This window comes from Halichoerus grypus, chromosome 6 (genome assembly GCF_964656455.1).
Source record: "Halichoerus grypus chromosome 6, mHalGry1.hap1.1, whole genome shotgun sequence".
Classification (NCBI taxonomy): Eukaryota; Metazoa; Chordata; class Mammalia; order Carnivora; family Phocidae; genus Halichoerus; species Halichoerus grypus.
In genome coordinates this window covers 3,298,681-3,316,515 of record NC_135717.1, presented here as the reverse complement: position 1 = coordinate 3,316,515, position 17,835 = coordinate 3,298,681, and the positions used below count along the sequence as shown (strand labels likewise).

The window sequence follows — 17,835 nt, the reverse complement described above, 5'->3', positions numbered from 1 at the left end:
TCATTGCTTGTGGGAGTGACATCCAAGATCACCCCATCTATGGTTGGTTTCATCCTGGACTGGCCATCTGTCCGGGAGATGCTTGAGCACAGGAGGCCTTACAAAACCTGGCTCCAACATGCTTCCCCTTGACACCCAGTGCTGAGTCCCAGGGGCCGTCACACCTCTGAGCCTTTGCTCCAGCTGTGGGTGATGCCCAGATGCCCATCTCTGCCCTTTACTTGGGGTGGGGGGGCATTCATCCTGCAAAACACAGTCAGAAGTCCTCTCCCAGTTCCCCCTCCACTGTCTTCCCATTACTGCATCCTAGGGCTCAGCCCAGTAAACAGAAGCTCTTCAAGGCCTGGAGTCTGTCTTGTCCACCTCTGGGTACTCAGCACCCTACACAGGAGCTGGTCTTCTGCAGGGGATGGAGCCCATGTGAGAGAAGGAACAAACCCCAAAGACGTCCTGAAGAGGCCCCACTGCCTGCTCCCCTCTGTCAAGGTGGCGGTCACGCTCCTCCTAGGAAGGCGCCTATGACAACACCGAATCCACCCTCTGCTGAGTCCAACGTGCATGATGTGATCTATCGCTAACAAGTTTTTTTTTTTGTTTTTTGTTTTTTTGCTAAAAAATGGCCTGAAAATCCACTGTCTCTAGCCACCCAAGGAACTACACTTGAGTGACAGGCCGTATGAGCCACGGGAACTTTCAGAGTAGCCAGCTTCTGCCGTGACCACTTCAGAAACGCCGCTGTCTATTGTGAGCTGCCCTCAGTGTGAACAAAATACCGCCACTGTCTAGAACACACGCTCAAATCCTTAGATTTCAAGTTGCACTGGACCCCATGAGAGGCAGAGACTGATTATCCTACCAGGAAAAAATCAAACCTGACAGTTTCTATGGAGGAGACATTTAAGTGGGTCACCAGCCTTGAAATTACAGGCGGTGTTCACAGTAATTTTTAAACAAATTACTGGAAGAAAAGGGGTTTACAGGTGAAACATTTCATTTGGAATGCAAATCTATATTTAAACATAGTCTCTTTGTTCTGTTCGCTCTGATTTAGGAAATTACTCATAATTTTAATTATACTTCAATTGCCTGGCACTTGACGGGCAATTATTTCTACAATACATCATATTGACCACCTCCTGCTCTGGGCTTCTTGCAATTAGTTTGTTCTACTGGGCCCTAAACGGGGACAGCTGATGGACATGCGTGCCAAGTTCCTTTGGTACAGCTCTCCGCCATTCACAGAGCTGTCCAACCTCAACCACGGGGCTCGGAGCCCCGCATGCTCGGGGGCCAGGACGGCGGGGCCTACAGCCACCGTGTGGAGGCAACGGCCCGTCCCAAGCCTCCGAGCTGCCTTTATAGAAAAGGAGGTTACCTAGTTACCGGCTCGCCAAATGCCACGTCTACAAAGGAGATTTAGCACAGTAGAGAAGACCAATCTTTGGGTTGATTAAGTTAGTGGAGAGTGGGAAGCAGAAGCTCTTGGGACCTTGAATTTCCACTTTGAATGTCTCCCACCTCCCACCAAAGGCCCTGCTGGAAGTCAGGGCTGCGAGACCTAATGGGCCTTGCATCAGAGACCTTGAAGGTCACCTTCGACCTCCTATGTTTACAGAGGAAAAACAGGGAACCAGAGAGGCCTGTTGGGGTCACGTCATCCACTGGCAAACTGGGGTCCATGGACCTAGAGCCAGTGGGGCCTTGAGACAAGCTGAGGGGACACGGCCGCCCAGAGGCAGGGTTGGGAACCAGTTCCCATCCTGTCCCCACACTGGTGAGGCTGGAAACTACACAACGCCAGGCAGCAAATTTCCACGTTCACTTGAAGACATTTGGAACGGTCTCTTGATCACCTTTAAGGGTTCCCTCATCTCTGAGACGTGTCACTTGGCAGTGGAGTGAAGGAGGGGCCCACAGCCACTCTGTCAATACCTGGAGATTCTGCGTGCCTCATGGAGCCCAGGCTATGAAAGTCCCGCTCTCGTCCCTCTTGGAGCGGCCATGTCAAGTCTGTTCCTTTGACCCGCATGGAATTTCCACCTGTGCTCTTCGCTCCAGGGTCAAATTGCACGTGAGTAGACCTAATACCTACTGATGCCAAGTTGCCACATAAGGGGAGGCAGCAGGAACCTTCAGCGGTTAGGAGCCACCACCTGAGAGTTCAGGAAGCCCCCTCATGGCTGGCGCACGCACCCCAACCCTAGTCTTCCTGCCCTGACTTCCTGCCCAGCACCCCTGCTCCATTAGCAGCACCAGGAGGCCAGGGAGGGCTCCTGACTTCTCTCCCCTTTGCTCCTTGCTGGGCACCAGCCCTAGCCTGGAGGGGTCTCCAGCAAGATCTGTCCCTGCCTACAAGGCCCATGGAGGCGGTCCATTTAGGACAGGTTCCCTGAGGGCCTCCTCTGGGTTTCTTGGCACGCCCACACCCTTTGGTCCCTCCTTTTGCAAGGGAGTCCCTTCCAGTCCTCCCCTCTTGCCAGCCTCTGTCCCCGGCTAGGCACGGCCTCTGCCTCTCTAAGGCCGTGTCCAGGCCACAGTTTGCTCTTGGTCCCTACATCCCCTGGGCCCCTATGTCTCCTGACCTCAAACTGTCCCCTCTCTCTTGCCTGGTCTGGATGTGATGCTGGCACTCTCCTGGACAATCCTGTTAACCTGGAGGAAGAAGCTCAGCTGCACAGACCACTCTGTGGACCACCAGCCTACCGTGGCCACTCCTAGGCAGACCTCACCTCACTGTGGCCGTGAACACAGACCAGGGCACCTGCTCCCACCTCCCTACCCCACGACCCCGGCTCTAGGCATTGCCCTCTCCTGGAAGGCCGCCCCATTCTGGTCTCAGGAGCTTCCCTTGCTGGCCAGAGCACCTACAACGTTCCCATCGCTGCCCTTGGCCCTGCCCGTTGCTGTGTCTGTCTGGCCTGGCTCCAGCCCGGCTGCTGAACCTGACCCCCCAGCCTGGCTGAGCCCTCTCCACAGACCCGTGAGCACCCTTGCTGGGCTTGTCCTGGGCCGGGGCATTCTTCCTTGCCAGTTCTCCCCTCTATTATTTTTGTCTTCCATGTACATTGCTGTTGGCGAAAGTACCCAAATTGGAAATAAGGCCAAGAGAGGGCAGAGTGTCCTTTCGACATCGTATTACAGCGCTGTTCAAGGCCCACCAACATCACTCGATTGTCTAGGACAAGATGCCTTGATTGGACTGTTCACTGAGGATTAACACCTGGAACGTAGGCAGGACGCATGTAACCCTGTGGGTATTTTATCTGGTAGTGGACGATTCATGGAGGAAAGATCACTCCCCAGGCTACGGTTTTGCGGCCCTGTTCTGTGTGTACCACGGAGGCCTCGCCGGGCCGTCCTTCCCCAAATGCCTGGAACATTCAGCCCCAGATGCCCTGCACCAGCCCCACCATCCCGCTTGCTCTCCCCAGGGAGCCATGCTCAGGCTCCTTCCCACAGCGTGGCTCAGGGGGTCCACGGTGCTCCCCCTGGCCAGCCAACCATGCGGTGTCCTGTGACCCACCGCCGACCCTCAGACGCTGACATGGGGCACGGCAGGTGGGCAGGCTCCAGCCTCTGACGCCGGTGCAGGAAACACCCTGCCCTTCCCAGCCCTTACCCGCCACTGGATCAGAACAGAGGAGGTGGTGTGCGGCGTGACCGAGACAAAACTTGGAGGCTCTCCCGGAACTGGAATCCAAGAAAGAAAAAAGTGAGCATTAGCTGGTTCTGCTTGTTCTTGGCTGCCGTTCTGGAGCCAGCTCCCTCCTGGTTCAGGGACCGGCTGGGGGGGAGGGTGGGAAGCCGGCAAGCCAACATCCCCGCCTCCCCTGCTTCCCCATGGATGGATGCCCTTCCCCGCCTGCGGAGCCCGTTCCTGCCCGGAGAGAAGGGACTGATCCTGATGGAGGCGACAAGATAATGCCCTGCCTTTGTCCCCCCGCCCCCTGCCCCCCAGCAGACCCACACAGCACACACAAAAGCGCTTGGCTCTCTTCCCTGGGAACCCTGCCTGGGGAGCCTTCCTGCTGTCCCACATCTTCTCAGGGGCCCTCCCTGGAGGAGAGCATCATTTGTTGGAGGTACTTAGGTCAGAGAGGCTCTGGGCGGGACAAAGGGTCAAGCCAGGCCCGAGTGCTCTTGGTTTCAGACCCTAAGGGAGGGAGGCCGACGTCTGGGGCAGAGGGATGGCGGCTGTGCTCAGGGCAGCGGCCGTGGCTGCTCGGCTCTGCTCTCCAGAGGGATCCGGTCAGTTTGGCTCTGCCCGTGGCCGTGCCCTGCATGCTGGAAACTACAGTCCTGCACCATCCGTCTGTCCCATGGGCCTCCTCGGACACCCCTTCCCTACCTCCGCTCCCACTGAACCCGTGCGGTCCTGCCGGCACGCCGGGCTGGCCTTTTCAAGGCTGCCCACTGTAAGATCCTGAGACCGTATATCAAATGCTCGCCAAGAGTCACTGAGCGGAATGACTGAGGCTGTTCTCCCCACCCCGCACCCACTGACTGTCCGAGACTTGGCCCCTCGGCCACCTGCCCTGTGAGTCTCCTCCACACCTGCCAGTGTGCCCAGCACCTGGGACACACTGGTATCAGCCACACCGGCAGCACCCCTCCTGCCTTCTGGGGAGTCCTCTGCCCTGTGCTCTCTGGCCTCCTGAGGCCCACGGTGGACCCTTATTCAGCTTTCTGGATCATGCTGGATTGAGGGGGTCTCAATATCCCAACCACCATAGCAAGGCAATGTTTATCAGCAAACCATCCACACGTTGAAAGCCCCCCCACCCCGGCCCAGGGCTCCCCAAGCCCCGGAGCCTGTCCCTCTCAGCGGATCTGTGGTTCTGGAGACAATACGGTGCGAACAATGCAGTCAACTGCTAGAGAAACTGCAAATCTCAGAAGAGGAAGATTAACAGGATAGGTGCATCAAAAGAAATGATTTAAGTATCAAAGGACCAGACAGGCCTTTGGGAACCTGGAGAGGCCCTCGAATGCTTTTTTTCAGAACAGGCCATTTCTGAAGGAGCCTGAGCCCTGTAAGGGCAAAGGGAGTCTGCGGTGTCCTGCTCACCCGCTTGCGATTTCCTCAAAGACTCGCCAACAAAATCAGCTTCTGTGTTTGCCTCTTTCTTCTAAGAATTAGTGCTAACTCCCAAAGAGAACCCCAGCTGTGTTAAATGTAAGATTAAAATACGAGCCACAAAGACAACCACAATTTCTCGAGGGGCTGTCCCGGCGGCAGGCGGCCTGGGGGTGCAGCAGAGGAATCTCCGTGTGAGGCCGAGAAGCTAGAAGGTCCCCCAAACCCCTCTGCTGGTCCTCGGCTCGCCTGAGGCCTCATGTTGGTGAAGCCACGCTCCCAGGTTATAAAGGAGAAAGATGGAAATGTGGGGAATGAGTACCCAGCGCTGCTGGGTGAGCTGAGGGCTCAGGCTCGCAGCCCGGGATCCGAAGAGGCAAGAGCAACCCTCGTGTCCTAAGTCGGCCTCCCACCGGGCCTGGCAGGATTGGCACCCGAAATCACAAGGGATCTTTGGGCCTGCTCCTCTGAGGTGGGAGAGAGCGGTTAAGAACCACCTGGAGCTTTTAGGGGATCTCCCTCCATCCCTTCCCTGTGCTTCTGTCAAATGGCAAAACTGCGGAGTGGTTTGTGGATAAGAAAAATGGGGAAACCTCTCAAAAACCAGCTACCCTTCCACATTTATTTTTAATGAACCTATAAATTATTCAATGTCTAGGATGCTAATGGATCGTAGGGGTTTGGAAGCCAATCAAAGGAACCCGTTCCACTTGCGAGCCCTTGAAGTCGGCTTCACGGCCCCAGGCTGTATGGGGCGCTCTGAGCGGTCTGCTGCTACCCGAGTCCCCCTGCTCGCCAGCCACGGCCCTCCTCCCCCGGGTGACCCCTTCCTGGCTCCGATGAAAGCGGGGCCTCTCTCCGGGAGCCCGTGTCTCGGGGTCCAAAGGCGCAGCCGGGCAGGGGTCTGTGTTTGCACGCCGGCCTGGGGCCCAGCTGGCTCACCGTCCTGCAGCGTGGTCACCGCGTCCGTCTCCGCACTGAAGTCACTGTCCCCGATGTCATTGGTGGCTTTCAGACGCAGCTTGTAGGAAGTGAAGGGCCTCAGCCTGAAACAGAAGAGCCGTGAGGGCCTGAGCCCTTCCCCTCTGTCCCGACCCACACTCTGGCCACAGGGAGTGGGCAGCCCGGAGGAAGAGGCCCTGGCTCAGGGACCGGGAATCCGTCCTGCCGGGGAGGGGCCCTCAGGCGGCCGGCACTGTCCTCCCAGCCTGCCCCCAGGGACGGAGCGGAGTGCCGAACGTCCTGGCCCGGGGTGGCGGTTTTACTCGGGGCTCCTCCTGTCCTTAGAGCCTCTCCTGCAGAGCAAAACCCCGCTCTCTGAGGGACGCGAGAATTTCTCAGGAGGAGCTAATTTACCACAGCCCTCGCACGACTGGGAGCGATTCAGAGCGTGGTGCGAGGGCCCGCAAGCGCGCCTTCGTGGAGGTCGGCGCTGGCCCGGCCCCCCTGCCCCTCGTCCCCGCCGTGGGCCCGGCCAGGCAGTGCCCGGGGTCACCGCACAGCAGCTCTGGGGGTGTGTGATTCCCATTGCGGGCATGAGAAACTCGAGGCCCGGCCCCACTGAGCCCCTTGCCCCTGGCTTGGCCAGGACTGGAAGAGGGTCTGGTCTCGAGGCAGCCTCTCTGCTGTACTGAAGACCGATGCCAACCGTCCGTGGGGAAGGCTCCTAGGGGAGTTAAGGGGCCCTAATGCCCCGGGTGCACGGCCCGCTGCCACCGCTCGGGCCTCCCTGCCTCCCTCCATCGACGCGGCCTGTGTGGACGGTCCCTTGCGCTGAGCTCCGTACCACACAGGCTTCTGAGCAGACGAGCTCCGGTCTTCCTCGGGTCCCTGGCTATCCTTGCCATTACTTCCGAAGGAGCAGATGAGGAGACCCCCCGCCCCCTGCCCCTGTCCCGCTGACAGCAGCTCTGTTTCGGGCGAGGCTCGGCCCGTGTCCATCGCCCAGACCAGGAGAACAGGAGCGGCTCTGGACTCGGCCTGTTTCCTCAGCTACCGGCGGGCAAACCCCCCTCCAAGGCAGTCCTGTCCCCCCTCCCGGGCCAACCTGTAAACTTGTGGGTTTCAAACTGAGCCCCGTGGAACCCCGGAGGCTCTGAGGGGTCCTCCAGGAGACCAGGGGGTCCCCATGTCCCCAAACCCCCATCTGGTTTGCAAGTGGGGTCTGGGTAATCCTTGGTCTAGAGGAAAGATTCTGCGTTTTCAAAGACTGATAACCATCTCTGGACACGGGATCGGAAGAATCTTCCCCTGACTCTGTTTTCATACGCCCCCCCGGCCTACGATGGGATTACAGTGGTTCTCTGTTGGCTGGCACCTCAGTGGATGCTCTTCCCTCAAGCCCTCTGCCACCCCAGCTTGCCCTGCCACGGCTGGTCCGTGACCACGGGCCTGTCTCCTGGCCTCCCTATGCCCCCGTTCCACAGCTGGAGAAGCCGTGCTGGGCGACCTTGCTTTGGCCCTGGCTGTCCTGGGGTGCTTCCAAAGTTCCACCCTTAACAATGATCTTTGCTCCCAGTTTCTGGGGAGCTATCCTTTATTAAAACAAATAACTTCCCATCTGTTCCTAGCTTCCTAGGAGCTCTTTTATCTAATTCTGGTGACAACCACATGGTTTTCTCCTTTGGTTCCTGCCTCAACCACCTGAGGCCCACATTTGCATTAGCTTCTCCTTCGCAGATTAGAAGGCAGCCCAGGGCGGTTGCCAGGAGCATGCACTCCAGAGTGCCTACACGTTAACCCCTGCGTAACCTCGGGCAGGTGGATGAGCCTCAGGCTCACGCGTCGGAGCTACTGATGCCCTTCCCGTGGGGGGCCCGGTGGTGCCTCTGGCCCTGCTGGAAACAGCCCCTGTGCTCGGGGACCGTCCGCGCTCAGCTTTCAGACGCCACTGGTGCTCCCGGGAGCGTGTGAGGGAGGCGGTCACTGTGCACGGAGTATCGTTCGGGCCCCAGGCGGCTGGAGCTGAGAGCCGATGAGCTGCCCTCCTTCTGGGACTGGAACCCGCTCCGAAGGCCTTCCCCCCAGGGGGCATTAGGTCTGGGAGCCACGACGGAGACGCTGGGACATCCGTGCCACCTGCTTGGGGCCGCCCATGAGTGTGCTGCGAGGATGCTGACAACATGCAGCCGTGCCTCCCGGGGGGCTGTGTAGGGCGGCCGCCACTGTCCCCCGCCTGGTGCCACCAGGCCCCGCATGGCCCCGGACCGTGCAACAAGCCGGAAGGTGAGTGCTGGGGAGCCGCCCAAGACCGCCCCCACGGCACGTGGCTGGAAGCCGACCTGAGCCTGGACAGTTGTGGCCTCAAAGTCTGCCTTCCCATGATGCCCCAGTGCTGACTGCACCCACATGTGCGTCACGTGTCACCTCGAACCCACGGGGGGGGGGTCCCGTTCTCTCTAAACCTTGCTGTTGCCGCACGTTAGAGGCAGTGAAAGAGCCACACGCCACCCCCCCGTCCCTCACAGCCTGGACTGTGCCTGGGGGGTGGGGGGTGTCCGAGGATCAGGCTGCTGCAGGAGCCCAGTATCCCCCCGCCCCCCAATGCCCAGCTGTTCCTTTCCTGGGCTCAGGTTCAGCAGCATGCAGGGGCTGAGCCCGGCGGCCTTGCAGAGGAGGAGGGTCAGGACACCTGGGGGAGGCACTGGGGCTGCAGGCGACCCACTCCCCTCCGTAGGATGGGGACGATGACCTCCCCCGCTGGGCAATCCTGCGGGTTCAACGAGAAACGTGTGCGAGATTTCCCAGCACGGTGCCCAGAACAGGGGGCAATGAGTACGTGGTGTTCTGTCTGAGGTGAGAGGAACATGGGCCAGCCTGGGAAACGGGGTCTAGGCCTCTTCCACCCTCCCAGCGCGAGGTGCTGCCCAGGGTCCTGGCAGCCTCGGAGCCGGTGGGGCATGCTCCTTCGTGGCCCCCCCACAGCCTGATGTGGGCTTCACAGAAAGTGACCACAGTCAGGGCCAGAGGAGGAGGACAGGGTAGGTGCCAGGCCAGCTCCCAGGACAGGCCTGCCCACCGGACAGACCCAGGGGCCTTCTGAAGGGTGGGGTGAGCCTGCGCAGCCCGGGCCCCCCAGGTGGGGATGCAGGGCCTGAGGTCACTGCTGAGAACCCTCATCTAGACAGTTACGTAGCCCTGGTCCCCCATGGTAGAGGGGAGTGCCCTGGTCCCTCACCATAGAAGGGGGTGCCCTGGTCCCTCACCGTAGAGGGGGGTGCCCTGGTCCCTCACCGTAGAGGGGGTGCCCTGGTCCCTCACCGTAGGGGGGTGCCCTGGTCCCTCACCGTAGAGGGGGTGCTCTGGTCCCTCACCATAGGGGGGCTGCTCTGGTCCCTCACCGTAGGGGGGGTGCTCTGGTCCCTCACCATAGGGGGGCTGCTCTGGTCCCTCACCGTAGGGGGGGTGCTCTGGTCCCTCACCGTAGGGGGGGTGCTCTGGTCCCTCACCATAAGGGGGTGGTTCTCTGGTCCCTCACCATAGGGGGGGTGCCCTGGTCCCTCACCATAGAGGGGAGTGGGAACATGTAAAGGGGCCCAAATGAGGCCGCAGGTGCCAAGAGCTGAGCTGCGGTGGTCGGCACCGCTCCGCTCTGCCTTTGCCTGGTGGTTCACTCAGTAACTGGATAAATGCTGGGTTCTCACGGCACAGTGGGGACGCCCCCCCATTTCCCTGATCAGCCATCTCCGGTGGGTGACAGCAGGTGGGGGAGCCATCTGCCTTGCTGACCAGGAGAGAGAGCACCAAGAGAAGGTGCGGCTCTCAGCCGGGACACCCCTGCCCCCACCTCCCCCTCCTCCGCCTCAGGGGATAGGGTGCCGTAGGGGGCGGGAACCCGCACTTGCAGGCTCGCTGGCCCCGTCACCTGTGCCTCGTCCATCCCTGGGCCCTGGGGTGTGCATGCCACCTGCACAGGGCAGGCCCGGAAGGACAGAGCCGGGGCAGAGGCTGGAGCGGGCTCCGGCAGGGGGAGTCCCGGGCCCTGGTACAGGGAGTGTGCGCGCGGAGAAGAGACGTGAGCGGTCCTGCTGCGTCCCCCGGGGAGGGCCCGCCTGGCTCTGGGTACCTTTCGACAGCACAGGCCGTGGCCTCGTGGCTGACGGACGAGGAGTAGGTCTGCCACTCTCCCCTGGGCAGCTCTCGCACCTGCACGGTGAAGTAGCGGATGGGGGAGGCCCCGTCACTGCCCGGAACCCACCGGAGCTGGAGGCTGCGGGCGGTCACTTGGGCCTGCGGCACCAGGAGCTCTCTGGGGGGCGCCGGTCGCTCTGCAACCAAGAGAGAACAGACCAGGGCCGCGTGAGAGGCTGTTTTCCAGGAAGGCAGAGAACAGGGAGCTGATTCCCGGTCCCTTGGGCACCTGCGGCTGCCTGGCGGCCGGCTCCCGACCTGCCCCGGCCCGGATCTGACTGGAGACCCTGGCTTTCTCTCAGTGCGAAGACAGACAGACAGACAGACAGGAGGGTGAGCCCACACATGCTCCCCGACGACCACACGTCCCTTGGGCATCTCTGAGTGACACTCCCAGGCCCCTGTGGGCTCTCCCTCTGGTCTCGGGCTCAGTGCATCTGTCATGCTGACTCCTTTCCCTGGAAGCCAACCCGAGGCTGAAACACGGACGGTGTCCTGCTCAGCAACTGCGGGGGCTGTCACCGCCGCTCTGTGCCCACAGCGCTGGCGCCTGGGAGTGCAGGGCGCAGGGGGCCAGGACCTGGCTCCTGAGCATGGATCGTTCCCGTCATGTGTCTCCTCGCCCCATCGATTGCAGCACAGAAACTCCACAGAGGAAAGAATAATTGTTCAATTGTTTATCATGAAGATTATTGATCCTGCTGAGAACGTGTGGTGGGTAATAAAGCAGTGACCTGCGGTGACAGTGGGAGCAGCCCTTCCCCCTGACGTGGTCGGTGCTCCTCTGGGAGCACACGCTTGGCTGCCTGGTTCCTCCTCCCCAGAGCAATAGCCCTGCGTCCCCTCACCAGCTGCAAGGACCACCCTCCTGGGCAAACTGGCAATGGGCAAACTCTGCTGGGGGTTCTGCGGGCCCTGGCGGAAATCCCCTAAGCTCTATGGGCCCCAGGCAGCTGGTGCGGGTGGTCGGGGTGCGGGCCAGGGTGTGGGCGTGCGTCCCCCCAGCCCCATCAGCAGCAACCCTGCTGTGGACCCGGGTGCCTCCTGAAGGGCACTCGTGTTAATGCTGCCACTTGGATGTGAGTCACGTCAAACCGTTAGCAAACCTGTGTCTTTCCCTGTGCCTTAGAAAGTGCTAGATTTCCCTGTGGGGCTGCATCAGCTCTGAGGGAGAAGGCAAGAGCCTTTGGGAGAAGCACTCAGGGACCCGAGCACGTCCTGGACAAGGGGGAGCCTGCGGACCTGGGCAGGAGGGGGTTCTCCTGGCGCCTGTCCTCTGTCTAGGGGCCCCCCGTGCTGGGGGCCATGGGTTGGACAGTGCTGTGTGCCGATAGCCAGGGTCCCGAGTGTGCACGGCTCTCTCTCCATCTGCTTCATGCTTTGGCATCTCCAGTGACTCCAAGGCTTCCATCCTCCAGTTCACAGCAGAGGTAACCGTCAGAGGAGGAGGAGGGGTTGTGCATTTGTCATCGTCCTTGGGGGACTGAGGCTCAGTGGCTGGGGTCGGGGGACTCATAGTGGGCTGAAGGGTTCGGCCTTCCTCTGGAAGGTGTGAAGCCCCCAGAAGATTCAAAGCCATGGACAGGTGACGCCAGTGTCCCCCCCCCCCGTTGGCCATCGGAAGGGTCAGCCGTGTGCCTGGGCCGAGCGGCCCTGTCCTGAGCAGCCACCGAGTGGCCGCCGGACCTTGTGGGGCATCAGCTTCCCCACCTGCTCGGCCTGCTTGTGTGGGAATTAGAGAGAGCAGTGGGCTGCAGTGCCTGGAACGTGGCCAGAGCGTGGCCAGAACGTGGCGAGGGCTCAGTGCACGTCAGCTTCCTTTGCCTTCTACCTTTTGCGGGTTTCGGATCGGCCCTGCACGTGGTTTTTCAAGCACTCTGCCTCCCTTACACTGTCTGCTCTAGATCTCGATCACACAGGCTGCAAGGACACCGCTCACCCTCTGAGCTCCATGGCGCCAGCTCTGCCCCCGGAGGTCTGCGGACCGTGCTGGCCCTCGGTGCTTCCCAGGAGGCCCCACGTGGGCGCCAGGGCACAGAGAGGAGGAGGGCCTTGCCTGAAGTCCCACAGCTCCAGAGCCTGGTGCCTGGGGACTCCTAGATGGGAGTTGGACAGGTCAGCTCTCCGAGCAGACCTGCCTTCCTGTCCTCTTCCCCGAGACCTCTGGGCCTGGCCCTGACCTCTGCACCTGGAGTGGGGGTGGCCCTGGGGAGGGAGCCTGCTGAGGCAGATGTCAGAGCGAGGCTGGAGGGCACGTCAGGGGCTCACTGAGATGGGAACCCACAGCAGATTTCCGTGGGAAGAGGCGGCCTGGGGGCCTGTGGAGGGTGTCCACGTCGCTGCCCCACAGCTGCGTCCCTGGCAGATGACTGCATCTGTCTGGCCCCCACTTCCTCTGCAGAACGGGGCTCACAGCACTGTTCGCCAGCCTCTGGTGAGGATAAACCAAGACAACATGCACTAGGCCCCTCGCCAGCGCCTGGACAGAAGTGGCGCCCACGAGGACAGGTCTCCCTAGGACTGCCCGGCAGGAGACTGTTCATGGAGCGCCTGCTCAGCTGGGCACGTGGTTGTGAACACCAGACACCACGTGCCCGGCTTCAGGGAGCCACCCTCCAGCGTGGTGACTCAGAGCCACCCTGGGCCAGTGACACCACGGCTCTGGGAGCAGAGGGACATGCCTGCCTGTCCGGTAAACGCCGGGCTGTGTAGACGTGAGACGGTGCAGGGCCTGACCCGGGAAGCCGCGCGGCCAGCAAGTTCGCGGCTCCCGTTCAGGCCCGGCTCTCCTCCCCGGAGCACCACGACGGTGGACTCGGCCCTGGGTCTTACCTCTCTTCTCAGTAGTGATGACGGTGGCCTCCAGCGGCACCCCCCAGCCCTGCCTCGTCTTGGCCGACAGCCTGAAGATGTACGCAGACTCCGGGGCCAGCTCGGTGGCCGTGAACTGCCTCACCGTGGCGCCCACCTCCACCGTGGTGAACGTGTTGGGGCTGCTGCTGGCCAGGCGGTAGGCGATCTGGTACCCTGCGGGCAGGGCAGGAGGGCCACGCGTCAGTCACGTCACCCCCGCTCGGGCCCCGCATTCCCGCCACCCCACCCCCCGCTTTGTTTCCCCGATGTCCTTCCTCCGGGGCCGGCATCTGAGAGTGGGCACAGCCGCGGTGATGGATGGAGCCTCTGAGTGCCGGGACCCATGACCCTCGCTCCCCCTCATCCTGCCCGCCCCCAAGATGTGGAGACAGTTTCATCCTCCCCGTGGCTGCTGGAGCCGAGAGGACGTGGCTGGGAGGGCTCCCTGCTTTTTCTGTCCCTCTCGCCCCTCCTGCCACCCGCCCTTCCCCTCACAGGGCCAAGGGCAGGGCGTCCTTCTAGAATGTTCCTCCAAGTGCGCCCTTCTCCCATGGCACACGCCCCTCCTCTCGGTCATCCTCCCCGTCGGCCCGCAGATCCAGCTTGGGGAGTGGGAGCAGACGCCGACGGGGCTCCGTCTCCTGCTGGCCGCCCTCCCCTGCGCCCGCACCCCAGGGAACGCCGGCATGGCCCCCGAGCTGGGGGCTCCCCTGCACAGGATCCCCCTCCTGCCGAGGAGGCGGCGCGCTGCGCGTCATCATCAGCTCTGGGGGGCTTCCGCGCTCTGAACGGTTCCCGAAGCTCCTTGATTATCAAGGGATTATGGCTGATCAGACGTTATTAATGACCGAGCCTCCCAAGCAGGCTGTGCCGAGACCCCCTCCGCCCGCTTCTGAAGAGGCAGAGACAACTGTCAGCCCCAGCCCGGGTCCCGGCACAGTGGCCTCTTTGTGGGCACGGACAGCTGTGCTCCTGCACTGATTAAAGCCAGAGCTCGTGGGTGCGGTGGCGCCCCCACACATGGCTGACAGCCAACCTGCTCCGGGTAAACAAGGAGCTCCCGGGGTGCGGGAGGGGGGCGGGCAGCAGAGCCGAACTCTGTCCTCCACCAGCTCAGCCTCCGCTGGCCTCCTGGGGGGGGGGACGGCCGCCCAGCAACGAGGCCTCAGGAACTCCACGCCGCCCGCCCGCCTCACCGGGCCACATGCCCCCACTCCTTTGTCGTCCTTCTCACACGTTCTTCGGCTCCGTTGGTGACCGAGCTTACGGGCGTCTTCCCAGCTCCTGCACTTCGTCACCTGTCCAACCACACGAGGAGCCTCTCCGGCCGGCTGTATGTGAGGCCGGGGGACGGTTCCTGTGCTCAGCATCAAGCCCCTGACCACGGCTGGTCACCGCCATCACCACACAGACCGGGGGTCCGGCACGCCCTGCCCGGTCCACAACGATGGCCACTCACGGGCCTGGTGTCTGCTGGACTCTGAGTGGTTCCTTCTCCTCACCACGACGACCAGCTGTCCCCGGGCTACCAGGGGTGACCCAGCTGGCCTCCAGCCTCTGGCCGGGGTCTCCTGCTAGACGCCTGTCCTTCCCCGTTCAGGGACCGATGACCGGCAGCCCAGAGAAACCAGGCCGAGCTTCTCTGTACCTTCCTCCCACCTTTCTTTCCCTCGCCCTGTTGTAGGTGGGGCGCCTGGAGTTTGGGTGCCACGGGAAACTGGTCCCAAGCCTTCAGAGACTCCTGGGCACCTCGCCGCCTGAGGGTGAGGACACCGTGGTCACTGTAGCCACCGCAAGGGGCTCTCCTGCTGACCTCCTGGCTCCCTGAGCCCTCACAACGGCCATGACAGGAAGCCTATGTGTCCTCACGTGGCCATGAAGCTGTACAGCTCAGAGAGGGTAAGTGGTCTGCCTGAGGTCACACAGAAAGTAACAGCAGAGCCGGGCCGGGAGCCCTGAGTCTGTCTCACTTTCTACTGAGTCATACTGTTCCTGTGAGGAGAGAACATCCGCCCCAATCTTCCAGCAAAGGGAGGGACCCCTTGCCACATCCTGGCTACTGGAGACGGGGCATCGAGTGCCTGCAGCACGAGTGTATTTCCAAGGGACAACAGCACGCGGGGCCGACCAGCACGTGCTTTGGAAGCGCACCTGCCCGGGTTGCGATCCAGGCTCTGGGAATTCTCTGCTGTGTGACTGTGACCCAGCGACGTGCCCCCTCTGGGTCTCTGTTAGGCTGTGCGAGGGGGCGGTGCAGCAGGAGTGGCTCGTGGGGAGGGCGCTGGCCGCGCGGGAGGGGAGGGGAGGTGCGCAGGGCCCCCCAGCGCCGCCGAGCGCCCACGCACACTCCCTCTGGCTTATAACGTGATTACAGAAGAAGGACCATAGGCAGTTCTCCACCCTCGGAGGCTACAGGACGCAGCGTCCCCACCAGTCCCTCCACCTGCCACTCTGGACGTCCTTTGTCACGCAGCCTCCAAGGAGTTTCATCCCCAGTGCCTCTGGCCCTCACCCAGGCACCTGCTGAGTCTGGCAGCTCTGGGGAAGGGTGGTGAGTGCCAGGCAGTAGCAGCCCAGGGACGGGACCCAGACAGACATGGGTCAGGCTCCCGCTCGGTCCCTTCGGAGCTGGGGACAGGACCTAGACGTGGGCGGGACACCCCGGCCCCGCCAGGCTGGTCCCGTTTGCTGTGCGCTGCGTGCTCTGCACTGAGCCGGGCACAGAGCCGACATCGAGTGCGGCCCCTCCGCACGTGTCACCCGACAGCGCCGTGTCCTGGGGCCGGGACTGTGCTTCTAGGGCCTTCGTCTCTGGTCGGCCGCCTTCTGGCCGAAACAGGGTCTCCTGTCCTGAAATTCACATTCATCTTGGAAAACTCCTACCCTTAAGATGCCTTTTATTTTTTTTTTTTAAATGAAAGCATTAAAATGTTCTATTGCAATGTTTTGTCGTTACTCTGTGAATTGTATTATACTCACGTGGCTCACAAATAACATGGGAATGTAAGGAACCAGTTTAAAGAAGTCTCCTCCCACCCAGGCCCCGGCTTCTTGGGTGTCTTTCTGGGGAGCATCGGAGAGCAGGGAGCCGCTGACGCATCCATGAAGACACGCTCGTCCGTGCTTGTGCACGCAGCATGCAACATCCTGCCCCGCACTGGGCTCTCCTCGGTAGCCCCTCTGGGTCGGCATTCGCTCTGCCACGTGTCTGGTCCTTCCCAAGGCTCACCGTCTGTTTGTGGCTCTTCTCATACTCCTGCCTGAGAGTCACGACGTCCTCGCCCCCGACGGCCATGATTTCCACAAGGTACTCAATCCCTAATTGTTCCTATTGCACCCACGGCCCCGTCCCCGGGAATGGGGGTGAAGTCAGAGTACTTCCACCTCTGGCTCGTCGGTCACACACGGTTGATCGCTCACAGTGTTGCTGTTGTTTCTCTTCCGGTTTGTGTCTCTGACACCCCCGCAGCCATGAAGTTCTGTCAGTCGATGCTCTCAAAGCACCTCTACCCCCGGGATGCCCCCCTCGGCTGTGTTGAGTCATGTTATTATTTTTATGTTGTCAGGAATTGCAGCGGGATTGTGGGGGACTAGCAATGCCCGTTCGGCAAACTTACAGCGGCGCACGGTCTAGATCCAAGCTTGGGTGGAAGCCATCTGCTGTCCCAAGGCGGTGTTGCCCGCACGGGGATGCGCTCCATACACAGAGGCCGAAGTGAGCCTCACGCAGGACCGGGGTCAGCCAGGGGCCTTGTGGCGACCCCTTCTTCCCCCCGACCGTGCCCAGAACAAAAAGCAACAGACCAATGCCATTAACATACGCGTATCCCTAAACTAGAGAAAGAAGATAAGGAAGGATATTTTGCAAAGACAAACTGACAGAGCACAGAGGCCACAGTGACAGGCACAGACGTTACCTACAAGAACAGGAGCAAACAACATTTTTAAAACCTCAAGAATGAGGTGTGACCTGGTGTCAGTGAGTTCAGCCATCTGAATATCACTCCTGGTGATGAAGAGATACCAACCCTCCTCAAAGAAAGAGTCTGACTTTGCACCAGAAGACGGCTGATGTACGTAGGCCTGGGGCTTGGGCCCTGGCTACGTGCACACGGGATTTCTGGGTAGGAGGAGCTGAACAGGTTTTGTCTTCACGGTGTGAGAACACACGCCTATAGCTGAGAGAGCAAGGAGATGCAGGAACCACCTGCCGGCACATGCTCTCCCAGCATCCGGAGCGGGCAGACACCTGGCCATGCACGCGCTTGGCTTGGGAGACGTCCCAGCCCCCCTGGAGCCCAAGACTGCAGCCTGCAGGCCCTTCCTCCGTACTCAACACCTCGGCTGCCGGGAGGCCCTAAGCCAGGCTTCAACCCCAACCCCAAGGCGACTCTCAGCTTCTCGTTTCCAGCCACTGAAGCAGAGTAGCTTAGGCCACACCCAAACATGCCATTTTCGCATATTGATTATTTTGGATTAAAATTACTTAAGCAGCGGCCAGTGCCAGAGGGACACCCAGACCCTCCTCTGTCCCCCTGGAAGCAGGAAATCAGTCCCCCCGCTGCACCGGGAGGGAGAGAGGCAGCCTTGTCACCAACCATGGGCAGTAACCCTGTTACTTCACTAGTTTACCGCCCCAAGCCCAAACCCCTCATCTTGCCAATTCGTCATCAATCTATTGTTTCTTTGACTCAAAAGCATTAAAAACAGCCTGCATTGGTCACTTTTGAGCCTCTGATCTTTGGGGCTCCTGTACCTACAAAATTAAATTTGCT

At 61.0% G+C, this 17,835-nt stretch overlaps 1 protein-coding gene across 5 annotated transcripts in view; it reads right to left on the bottom strand.

The window, feature by feature from the left end:
* Window positions 1-17,835, bottom strand: part of SDK1 (sidekick cell adhesion molecule 1) — an 877,999-nt gene that overhangs the window by 74,279 nt on the left and 785,885 nt on the right. For all 5 annotated transcript variants that reach the window (XM_078074254.1, XM_078074256.1, XM_078074255.1 and 2 more), the window contains 4 exons: window positions 13,040-13,234; window positions 10,143-10,344; window positions 6,020-6,123; window positions 3,620-3,690 (listed from right to left, as the gene is read on the bottom strand). In XM_078074254.1, the coding sequence (XP_077930380.1) occupies window positions 3,620-3,690; window positions 6,020-6,123; window positions 10,143-10,344; window positions 13,040-13,234 (572 nt within the window). The remainder of the gene's footprint in view (window positions 1-3,619; window positions 3,691-6,019; window positions 6,124-10,142; window positions 10,345-13,039; window positions 13,235-17,835) is intronic.